At 34.3% G+C, this 12,560-nt stretch overlaps 1 protein-coding gene across 14 annotated transcripts in view; it reads right to left on the reverse strand.

Annotated features, from left to right (window-relative positions):
• Nucleotides 1-12,560, reverse strand: part of DOP1A (DOP1 leucine zipper like protein A) — a 100,369-nt gene that overhangs the window by 44,413 nt on the left and 43,396 nt on the right. For 9 of the 14 annotated variants that reach the window (XM_044246476.1, XM_044246449.1, XM_044246504.1 and 6 more), the window contains exons 6-11: nt 12,104-12,202; nt 5,898-5,997; nt 5,049-5,158; nt 4,031-4,139; nt 2,692-2,812; nt 1,023-1,142 (exon numbers count right to left, since the gene is read on the reverse strand). In XM_044246476.1, coding sequence (XP_044102411.1) covers nt 1,023-1,142; nt 2,692-2,812; nt 4,031-4,139; nt 5,049-5,158; nt 5,898-5,997; nt 12,104-12,202 — 659 coding nt within the window. The remainder of the gene's footprint in view (nt 1-1,022; nt 1,143-2,691; nt 2,813-4,030; nt 4,140-5,048; nt 5,159-5,897; nt 5,998-12,103; nt 12,203-12,560) is intronic. The other 5 variants (XM_044246526.1, XM_044246494.1, XM_044246485.1 and 2 more) reach the window with 2 other exon arrangements.

The following is a 12,560-nucleotide window of genomic DNA, read 5'->3' on the forward strand; positions in this document are numbered from 1 at the left end:
TTATTTATTTATTTAAGAGAGAGAGAGAGGAAGAAAGAAAACACAAAGGGGGTGGAGGGGGGAGATACAGAGAAAGAGGGAGAAGCAGGCTCCCTGATAATCAAGGGGTCTGAAGACATGAGAGGGCTTAACCCTAGGACCCTGGGATCATGATCTGAGCCAAAGGCTTAACCAACTGAGCCACCCAGGTGCCCCAAGGTAATTTTTAATTTAATACTAGGAATAAGCATGTGCATGTTTTACTTGTTCCCACTGTAAGGTCTCTGAAAGACTCGGACTGTCTGTATTCCAAGGTGCTCATTATCTGTGAATGAGTAAGCAAACAACTTTCTAAACCATCATAGGGATTACTGTTTTGTATTTTTAAAAGACTTCTAATTCCAAGATTGCACATGCTTACTCTTGACTACATGCTCCCAAGGCTTGAGAGGTTAATCTGGTTCTGAGAGGATTTGGTCTAGAATCCAGAGATTCCACTCAGGTTCACCAGTATTCTTGGGTTTTCGAAGTTTTTAAACCTTATGCCCTAAGAGGTAGAGGGCATTTATCACTCAACAGTGACAAAATGGGCTAGTTCCAAGATTTTAAAAACACAAGAATGACCAAGGAATTTGTTATTAAAAGTGGGAATCATTTTTGTAAAGTGTGCTGAGGTAGCAGCCACAAATTTTGTTATTTTCTTTACAATGAAGAAAAACCAGATTATTATAGATTGGAGAGGGAAAATCTATCATTTATGCTGGTAACTAAATAACTTGTTTTCTAAACTTTTCGATTCTAAGATTATACGATCAATAATTCTACGTTCTAGACTGACATGACTGAGCCAGATTATGGTTATTAAATAATTAACAGTTGTCAGTAGCAGTAAAAAAAAAAAATCTATACATCTATCTATCTATCTATCTAACATATTTAATATATATATATAAAATAAAAGAACATTCTTTTCATTAGACTGAACTTAAAAAAATCGACTTTAGATGCTATTAAATTAAAACAAATAGAACAGTTTGACATACCTACAACATTCTTCAAACCAACGTGCAACGTAATCCCACATATAATAAGGCTCAAAGGAATTAAAGAGAAGGTTGGCAGTTTTAATCAGCTCTGCTGTTTTCTTATTTTCCCTTAATTTACTAAAAAAGAAAAAGAGAAACAAAAACTAAGAAATACTAACATTCATTTTTTTTCAGAATTAAATTTGAGTGCAATGTTGTTAGGGTAGTACATATTCCTAGGCAGCTGCTAGAACACTTGCTAGTGAAAAAATGGCCACAAGTAATTTTTATACATTGACATTTTATCACTTTGTGTGTAGTTACTATTCCAAATTCAGGTTTTCATAACTCAAATGTATGATCAAGATCAGAAATTAGCCTATAAGAAAAAATATCTGTGCTTTCAGCCAAAAAAGAGCAAGTTATTTTTGAACTTTGAGTGCCTGTTAATTTGGCATTACATTCTTTTGTTTCCCTTGAAAATCATTATTCTTAGCTGAAAAACAATACTATAAATTGCTGATTATTGAAATTAAAAGATTACTGAAATTCCATCAGAGAAAAATAACTTATTTCAAGTGGGGAACCTCTGGAGTATAAAGCACCCACCTACCTACCATCTCCTGCCAACCGTACTAACAATTACAACAGTTGTTTTTATATATAGTGAGGTACTATCAATACAGCTAGCATATTATAGCATGAAAGACTAACTAAATATTCTATAGGGCAATACAGATTATCAGCCAGAATACAGAATGAAATCAAGTACCAAGGTAGTCAATATTAACTTCTCAAACAAAAATTACAGGAATATTTATCAGAAATCAAAAACTGTCTAAAAATGTTTTAATATGTAAAACTGTGTTTTAGGAAAGCCCAGGTTATCTCCAAAGCCCACGAAGGAGACACAAATGGAATGCAAATTCAGTAAAAGTAACTATAGTCTTTTTTTTTTTTTTTAAAGTAACTAGTCTTGAAACCTTTGTCATAATGATAGATGAGACTGGAAGACAGGCAGGCTGCTGAAAGTAGAGAAGAAATGAAAAAGTAAGACCATGTCAACATGAATCTACCACTGACTTGGAGAAAAGCATATACTAAAATTACATGACTTTCCCCAGGGATTAAAAAATACATACATATATATATATATATATATACCTGTAAGAAGAAATAACCATAATTTGGAAAAAAAAAACAAAAACCTGTTGAAAGAACAGCTGGTGCCCTTTGACTCATTTAACTCTATGGTCAATCTTCTTCTGAACTATAATTCGGTCTCCTGAGTGGTCAAGTAACCAAGACGCATAACCCCATGCAAACAACCAAGCACGGTACAATTTTCATCCCCAACTGACATGTGGCAGTTAATCACTTCTGAGTTTGGAAAGTGTGAATAATTTGCCTGGAATCTATATCTTCACATTAATTGCTAAACTTCAGTATTCTAACGAGACAGACTGAGAACCAACCCTGGAATGTGGTAGTTCCACTGTATAGTAGCCAGGCTGTAAAATGCCTGTTTGAAAGATCAGTGCAGTTAATTATGAGAGTTCACACTGCCAAATACAGTCATATTTAAAATCAGATGTAATCATTCAGAACAAAAATTTCATAGAGTAGTGTCTACTTCATGAATATTAATAAGCGAGAACATATCATGCTTAGGTTTCTGGTAATCCACCTGCTTAACTGAGTATGATCCTTGCTGAAGGGTGGCTCCATTTGAAGATCCAATTCTGCTTTGCACTGAGAATATAATGTTCTAAATACTTCAATTAGGACATCTTCCAGGATTACAGGTCCTAAAATTAATATACATATTAAGTACAATAATTAATTAGCATTGACAAATCAGGATTATTTACAAATTGGCCTGATCACAGGATGCTTTAAAATTAGTATTTTGAAAAAAAAATTTTTTTTTTCTGGAAGCTATACTGAACTTTGCATTTTGAGCTGAACAAATGTTTGCTTACCAATAGGCTGACATAACAAAAATTACAAAATCAAGGAAGTATGTTTTGGCAGTTAATAGCAATATCTTTGGAAAAGTTATTTAACTTCTCTGAGCTCTGGTTTCCTCATCTAGAATGAAGATAATACCAAACTTACAGGGTTGTTACAGGATTGGGAAAAAATATTTGTAAGGTGAGAAGCATAGTTCCCAGAATATAGTGAGTATTCAATAAATACTTATATTAGTACTAATGTTATTTTAAATGATACAAAAATGCACAAGGCAAATTTTGCTACAACAGATGCTAATCTCCTTAAAAAAACTTCTGGACTTCATCTATTAACTCACAATAGCTAAAATAAATTCTCAAAGCCAACAATGCAACTCAAATTATTTTTATATTTAAATTTCTTCATTTATATTTTAAGAATTAGTGAGAAGACATGAATATTTGCTAAAACACTTGCATGTAACTTAATAAAATTACATACTTTATTATTTCACTTTATTGTTTCTAATATTTTTGGGTTTTCTTAATTTCTCTCTCACGTGCCATAACGAACTTCCCAATAGAGATATCTAATATCTGGGAAATATACAAAAAAAGACAGGGAAAACACACAAAACAAGGGGGATGTGGGGAATCAAGCTGAGGGACAGAACCCAGATATGTCTGTCTAGTCCTTGAATTTTGTGAACTCTAAGACACAGTCATGACAAATCATAAATGCTTCAGTAACTTAATCAGGATTAAGAAGAGCTTAGATAGTATCTTTAAGATGACTCCTCCATTACATATAGAGTACAAGGTAAAATATATATAGTATATATATAGTACATACATAGCATAGGATAAAATATGAGAACATATGGCTTGGATGTATACATCTGTATCTCTTAATGTTCTACAGTAAATTTGAGGTAAGAAATTGTTGAGAACTTGTATTTGAAAGCCACCTCAAAATATAGAAATTTCTCTATGTAATGACTTTGTCTTATTTTTATTATGAAACAGTACAAAACAACCACAAATGATCTTTTGCCCTAGGACGGTATGTATTACCTAGCTCAGGTTTGTCAAGTAAACTGATTAAAATACGAAAAGGTTTTAGATCCTGCATTAAAGTGCTCTCTTCTCCAAATCCATTCACTTGTAAGATCCCCACCATTGCCTTTAAAAAAGAAAAAGTATATTAGTCATTTAAATAAACAGATGCAAAGACGTCTTCTTAAGAAATAATTTAAGTATGACCATAATGGAGATTTACATCTACTGCTTTTCTGAAGTTCTCTCATTGAAGTTAGCTTTTTCCCCTGCCAAGGGGGGAAAAAAAAGTTAATATTCAATTGTCTTGAGGGAAAAAAAGAGTGCTTACATTTTCTCTAGAAAAAAAGTGGAAAAGTTAAATTAAAAAATCTAAAAAAATAAATTTATGAGTTATTTTGACTTTTCACCTAAAAGATTAAAAAGTTTCTATTTAATATCATCAACAGGCCCCAAAGTATGCCACAGAACCATGACAGTGTCTGCTACTATGCAATTGTCTTCCCACTGGTAACTCAAAGCTATAGTCTTAAAACCTCACTCATTTAAAAATGCTTCAAATACCATTTATTTTCTGTTTGTTTTAAGTTATCTTGAATATCTCATAATTAAAGTAAAAATAAAAGAAAACTATGGCTCATTTTAAGCTTCCCATTACAATAGTAGTTTTACCACATTTAGATTCCTCTTGCAACCCAAATTTCCATGAGACTTCAGAGGAAAAATAACACAGGTCCTAGCTCATTTTTGGAAGAGCTCCAATTCATAGGGCAGACAGGTGAGAAGATGAAACTATGTATTAATAAAGTCATGAGAACAAAGTTAAGAAAAAATTTCTGAACTTACAGAGTCTATCTTAAGATTACTTACTCATTTTACTGTAATCATTTACAGTTACAGTCATTCTTAGGATATTTGTGAGTCTTGTCTCCACCCCTCAATGATGAACTAATTCAGGCAGGACCGTTTCTTAGATTTGCTGAGTAACTCCATTGATCAAGGGGTAACCAAAAAATAAAGTGAAAGCATTCATTACCTGGACCAACAATTCTTTTGAAAAGGTAGTGAAATAATAAGTGGCATGTTCTTCGGGATTACTGTGTCTTGTGCTTCTGGGTCCTATGATAGCACCGTTGTTATCAAAACCTCCATGGAAACAAACAGCACAAAAAATTAAAATGGAATTCTCAAAACTGTTGTTCATTAAATACCAAAACAGCAAATTTCTCAAAAACAGCACCAAACACTTACCAATTAGTAGCCCAATCAATGTCAGCAAGAGAGATCATTTTAGATAGTTTAATAAAGGGAAATCAATTCAATACATAAGTATCATAGTATTCTTCTAGCATTATCCTCTATTTTTTTTTTCAATCTTACGAAGAGTGAAGATTCAGAAAATCCAAGAAAAATTACATTGTAGCTTTTCACTCTGGGCAGTAAGGAGTTGTGAAGACAGGCCAAACACTCACAGAAAGTATGAAGAACAAGGAACTTACTGCTTGAGTGTGAGACAGGTAAGGAACCATGTGCAGGGTAATAGTAATTGTTCTGATTCCTCTGATGACTTCAAAGTCTTGGAAATTATGTTATTATTTCAGTTATTAATTTATCTTTCTTTGCCTATATACTCACAGTATAACAGCCTCAATTTGTAAGAGAAAAATCTTGTCAAAGGAAACATGACTTATGGTTTAAAATAGCCTCTAATTGTTTAGAAGATTTTGAAATTTCTTCATATAACACACTATTTATATTTTTATTGTCTATTTAGGCAGACTACGAATTTCTTCATTTAGGACATACACACAGCTTGATAATACTTATGTATGGCAAATTTCCCTCTGTTTTTCCTCAGCTAAGACCATACACATCAAACACCTACCAAGAAGCCATGCATAAAGTCTCCGGTTCAGGGACATATCCCTCCTCAGTACTACATGAAGGGCTGCTGACAAGATCCTGATCATATCTGGTCGAGTGGCCTGAAAAAATTAGAAATGTGGTTGTACTTAATCATATACAAAAACACATTCCTTTCTTTACCCTTTAAAACAATCTCACTTTGCAATATACTCAGAATATTAGGGCTTGGGAGATAGTTTCATATAGGACTGATCTGACTGTTCAAACACAGGAATGATTACTTCCATTTTACGGATCAGGAAAAATTACTGATTTTACAAATCAGTAAGAAAAGGTAGCACAGCTATTTAGTTGCATAATTCAATTATTCTAATCTCCAGTTTAAAGTTCTTTATCCTATCCAACATTAGCAAGATCTGACATAAAACAATCAAACAAAAATGGAGCAAAATAGAACAGATTCAAGAAAATCAGTCTTTCACATTCATACTGGTGTCAACTGCCAGTAATTACGTTAGAAGCTCACTATCTTCATCAATTCCAAGTCTTTCATTTCCTAACCTTTTAAACATTTTTTATGTGGTAGTCTTTCAAACATATAGAAAAATAAAAAAATATATATAATGAATGCTTTTGTACCCACATCCACCTTTAACACATCTTATTTTTTAAATTTTACTCCAGATCTTCTAAAGAGAAAACTCATTTTTTTCTTTTCCTAACAGCCTTATTAGATGTTCAAAAAATGATTTCCTAATGAAGGTCTGGTTTTAGCTAAAAGAGGTGAAGTTAAAAGAAAAATAAAAGGAAGGCAGCTAATTAAATAGCTATTAATTTTAAGAATATTACTAGATAATCACTTTAGAACAGAATCTTGGAACCTGAACATTAGAAGGTAATGTGAAAATCAACTAGTCTAAAAATCACTCTAGAATAAAAAACCAGAGCCTCATGGGGCTTGAGTACTTAACCAAATTCAAATACCTGGTTAGTGACTCACCTGAATAGAGAATGGACTTTTTTTTTTTTTGAGAAGAGACTTATTAATCACTGACTTGTCAACTTTTCAGTACTATGCTCCTTGACAGTAGTGGAAAAGGATTCACTCAGCTTATTTGTTTTAATGGAATCTTAGAAATTTAACGGAGATGTTACAGAACACAGATCATCAATAGCTGAAAAAGTGGTCACTCATCTGAGTTTTATTAATCTAAGCAATTCTAAGCGAAGTGTGGTTCCTGAACTTCTGGGGAGTTCTAAAACCCTTACAGGAGGTAAAAACTAAATTCCTAACAATTTCACAATGCTATCTGCCCTCTGAGATGTGCTGACATTTGCTGTGATCCAGGAATACTGGGTGAACCTGCAAGCACCTGAGCATGAACAGAAGAAATACAGCAGTGGCATCTACTGTACTTGGAGGCAGGGGATTTTTTACTCTCATGTAATTACAGTAAATTTAAAAACAAAGGGAAAAAAGTCAGTTTCACTTAGGAATGTTGTAAATAAAGCAGAAGAAAAGTTTATTTTGTTAAATACTAGCCCCTGCACAGAAGTCTTTTAATATTGTGGAATGAAATGGGGAGTATACACAAAACACTTTGACATTACATGACGGATATCTTGAGGAAGAGCACCTGTGTAACTGTTTGAATTGTGAGGTGTACTACCCATTTTTGTACCATTTTTAACTGAAAGAGGAACCGATGATACAAACTATAATTATTCAGGCTTGAACACATGGCAGGTGTTTTCTCAAAAATAAAGTGAGACTGTCAGTTCAAGAAAAACAATTAATACTCATCATTACAGATAATAAATTTTGAGCTTCATTTTTCATCTAATTTCCAAGAGAAAACTAGAAGTATTTTCAAGATTTTATTTTTAAGTAATCCCTACACCTAACATGAGGCTCAAACTTAAACCTAAGATCAAGAGTCACATGCTTTACCAACTGAGCCAGCAAGGCACCCCAAGAAAATTAGAATTTTAGAAAATCTGTATTTGGCTTGAAATAGTACATATTGAATTAAATTAAATAAGCTTGAAAGCTTCCCAATACCTAAAAAACTTTGCCCATGAGATTGGTGGTAGTAGTAAGCAATGTGATAGTCTGTTATTGTGTTAATCTCTGGAAGATTTGCATAATTCACTGAAGTAGCATTTCCAAATAACCAATCATGATGTTACAAAAGCGTGTCTGAGGGTGCCTGGGTGGCTCAGTTGGTGGAGCGACTAACTCCTAACCTCAGCTAAGCTCTTGATCTCAGGGTCCTGAGTTCAAGCCCCACCCCATGCCCAGCAAAGAAACAAAACCTTATTTGGGTAAAAGATGTATTCAAAGTACAAGACAGATCAGCAGATTTTCATGAAACAGAATATGAAAAGTTCACTGATTTGGTTTCAGATTCCATATTGCAATTAATTTTCTTAGAACTACAGCTTACTGAGTTTTGGCATAGTATAGAATATGCTGTTTTAACAACAACAACAACAACAAAAGACTGCTGAAACATTCCTCTCTTCCAATTATGTATCAGTGAGAGCAGATTTTTTTCCATATATTTAAACCGAAAGAAAAAATCACAAGACTGATCACAGAAGCAGATTCTGCTCTGTACTATTAGACCAGATATTAATTTGTGGAAAAATAAAACAATGCTACTCTCTCTATTCACCAATTTTTTAAATTTGTTGGCAGAGTTACTTTATAAAATGTTATCTAGACAAACATGATAACTTTGTTACTGTTATCTTTATTTCTATTTATTTAAAGATTTCACCTATTAATTTGAAAAAGAGAGAGCACAGAAGGAGAAGCAGACTCCCCACCTAGCAAACAGACCAACTTGGGACTGATGCCCAGGTCCCCCAAATCATGACCTGAGCTGAAGGCAGATGCCCAACTGACTGAGTCATCTGTTACCTGTTGTATTTAAATGAATTAGTAAATATTTAAAAATCTCTCAGTTTTAATTTCTAATGATATAAACAGATATAACCTACATCAGCAAAAGAATTTTTTTAGGATCCTCAATATTCTTTTTCAAGACTTATTTATTTTATAGAGAGAGCGAGCGAGCAGGCACACATGTGCAAGCAAGCATATGAGCAGGGGAAGGAACAGCCCAAAGGAGAGAGAGAATCCTCAAGCAGACTTCCCACTCAGTGGGGAGCCCAAAGTGGGGCTTCATCCCAGGACTTGAGACCCTGAGATCACTCTTTGAGCCAAAATCAAGAGTCAGACACTTAATCAACTGAGCCACCCAGGTGCCCCAGGATCATCAATTTTATTTATTTGAGAGGCAGAGAGTGAGAGAGAGCATACGAGCAGGGGGGAGGAGTTGGACATGAGGCGTGATTCCAGGACCCTGAGATCATGTCCTGAGCCAAAGGCAGATGCTTCACCAGTTCAGTCACCCAGGCACCCCAGGATCCTCAATATTTTTAAAGAGTGTAATAGGGTTCTAAAACTAAAGCAGTTGAGAACTGCTGATCTAACATCAGATATGAAGATTACAGATATTTTCACAAATCCTGAAAAGTATGAATGTCTTGGGGTGCCTGAGTAGTTCAGTTGGTCAAGCATTGGACTCTCTCTCTTTTTTTTTTTTTAAAGATTTTATTTATTTATTTGAGAGAGAGAGACAGTGAGAGAGAGCACGAGCGAGGAGAAGGTCAGAGAGCGAAGCAGACTCCCCATGGAGCTGGGAGCCTGATGCGGGACTCAATCCCGGGACTCCAGGATCACGCCCTGAGCCGAAGGCAGTCGTCCAACCAACTGAGCCACCCAGGCGTCCCTGGACTCTCTCTTTTTTTCTTTCTTTCTTTCTTTCTTTTTTTTCAAGTGTTGGACTCTTGATTTTGGCTCAGGTCACAATCTTAAGGTTGTGGGATCAAGCGCCTGTATGGCTCCATACTCAGCAGGGAGTCTCCTCCTCTTCCTCTCCCTTCCCCTCTGCACATGTGCTTGCTCTCCCTCTCCCAATCTCAAATAAATTAAAAAATTTTTTTTCTTAAAAAATACTAATGTCTTCAAATCACATTTTGAAAGCAAAAACAAAATTTCTCTTTAAAAAAAAATTATTTATTTTAGAGAATGTGAGCGTGTGGGGAGAGGGCAGGGGCAGAGAGAAAGAGGAAGAGAAGCAGACTCCCTGCTGAGTGTGGAGATTGATACAGGCTGCATCTCGGGACCCTGATACCATGACCTGAGCTGAAATTGAGTCAGTTGCTTAACTGAATGAGTCACCCATGCACTTCCCCTCTCCCAAACTACTCTTAAGAAAGTAAGAAGTCACTTCTTGATTACTGTTGACATTACCACACATTCCTAATATGGAATTATTATTAGAGATTGGGCCAACTTTCCATGAAATAAGTAGAGAGATTCTAGGAACCCATTAACTGCTGAAGCTATTAACAGCAATCACTTTTGGGACAATGTAATGAAGGCTCTCTTAAGTTATGATTACAATCAATATTTGCTTAAAATTTATTATATATGAAAGATATGAAAAGAGAAAATGTGGGGAACAAAGATGATTTGTCTTCATCCCTATTCTCAGTAACCTAAAAATCCAGTAGAGTAATAGGGGATAGATGTAACTGGGTCTGGGTAGGGTACCTATTTAAAAAAAAATTAAACAGTTATTGGTTTTATTATACAAATTATAAAAGATAAGGCTTAAGAAATCTTCTTGGCTGGTATATTAAAAAAGTACCAAAGAAAATTCAGCTAAACAAAAGGTTGAGAAACACTGGTCTAATGAGATTACAAACTAAATTCTTCTCAATTTAAATCTACCATGACTTAATCCCTCAGATCTTGCTGAGTCACCTATCAGTATACTGAAGGACTAATAATGCTGAATGCTTAGAAGGGAAGAAAACAATGGGAAAGCTTAAGAGTAAAGGTCAATACATTTTTTTTCAATAAAGACCCATGTAATAAATATTTTAGGCTTTTTTGCCATATACATTACTTTAGCATATTCTTCTTTGCTTTTTTTTATGAATCTTTAAAAAAGTCGAACTCATTACTACCTGATGAGCTGTTTGCACACCCTTGTACTGATAAATTTAGACTATGCTGATGTCCCAGCAGGTGTTTGTGAAAAGCCAGAGATAGAATAAAAGCCTCTAGTTTAAGAGTGGAAAATCTCAAAAACAGCAAAGCAGACAGTTTATGTTCCAATTAGGGACAATAGGCAATGAAGTGTGAAATTCTTCAATTATTAGTAATTCAATTTCAAACTGAATAAAGTAATAAAGAAAAATGTGAGCATGACAGATCATGAAAATTCACTATTTATCTACTAACCATAGTTCTTACAAACCCTCAAATAATAGTCTTTTCTGCTAATGACTTTTTAGAAATAAACATCCTTTTCCAAGGTAGAAATTTTCCATCTTATTACTTTTGTTCTTCCATTCTGAATGTTCACATATTGGTGTTCTACATAACTCATCAAAGTTTAGAACTCTATAAAGAATTCAGACTACCTCTTTAAAAATGAAGACATTGAGGGGTGCCTGGGTGGCTCAGTGGGTTAAAAATGAAGACATTGATTACATTTTCACCAATGAAACACTTCACTCATGATTTGTTAACTGTTCTCATTTGTAATAAAAGTACTAGAGAATGTCACAGTGACTGAATATTTGGCTTTCAAACAGCCAACTCTGCTAAGAGTTTGACATACATCACCAAATCGCCAAACCAAGAAAAGGTAAGTTACATCAGGACAGACATAACAGCTGAGCAGAAGGCCTAGGTCTCAGAGTCCTGCCTCACTCAGAGCTAGCAATGATTATCTCTTGTTTCTTATAGGTTAGAACTCTTTTTAAAGGTATGAAATAATCTATTTCAATTTCCATATCCTTATGCAAATCAATAAACTTCTCCCCACCCCCCAAAGTTTCCACAAATTCTACTCCTTAAAAAAGGAACTGTTGGGGGCACCTGGTTCAGTTGGTTAAGTGTTCATCTCTTGATCTCACTATGGGTCTTGATCTTAGAGTTATGAGTTCAAGCTCTGCATGTATTGTATGTAGTATGTATTGCACTTACTCATTCATAAAACAGAAGAATTCAACTTAAATCCAACTTAAAAAATAACTACACATCAGGAACCTATGATTTTCCAGAGAATTCCTTATATTATTCCTTATATATATTCCTTATATTATTATTAATTCCTTATATTATTATTAATGTTTTACCTGACTCATGTGGAATGGAAAACAGAAGAGTATGAGGTCCAGCGTGCTTCTTTGTACAAGCACACTTGAGTCCTGCACTGAAGTACTTACTGCTTCTACCTGAAATAAGAGAGCCTTTAGTATCTATTGCCTGTTACATTGGGAAAGATTTACCATGCAAGTGGAACACTTCATTTTCTCCAACCTTCTTAATTTCTTATCACTGGTTAAATGTATTTACAGTATTTGGAATAGGTAAATATATTACGATGGTTTAAAAAAATTAAGTTATACAAGAGTATATACAGCAAAAAGTTCTCTCCCACACTTGTCTCCCAACCACTCAATTTCCTTTTTTGCATGAGCCAGTATAACCAGTGAATATTTCCTACGAATATAAGTAAATAAAAACACACATGCATATATCCCAAATTTTGCCTTTTTCTTTTAATAACAGATCTTGGAGATCTTTCCTTAA

Source organism: Neovison vison, chromosome 1 (genome assembly GCF_020171115.1).
Source record: "Neovison vison isolate M4711 chromosome 1, ASM_NN_V1, whole genome shotgun sequence".
NCBI classification, from domain to species: Eukaryota; Metazoa; Chordata; class Mammalia; order Carnivora; family Mustelidae; genus Neogale; species Neogale vison.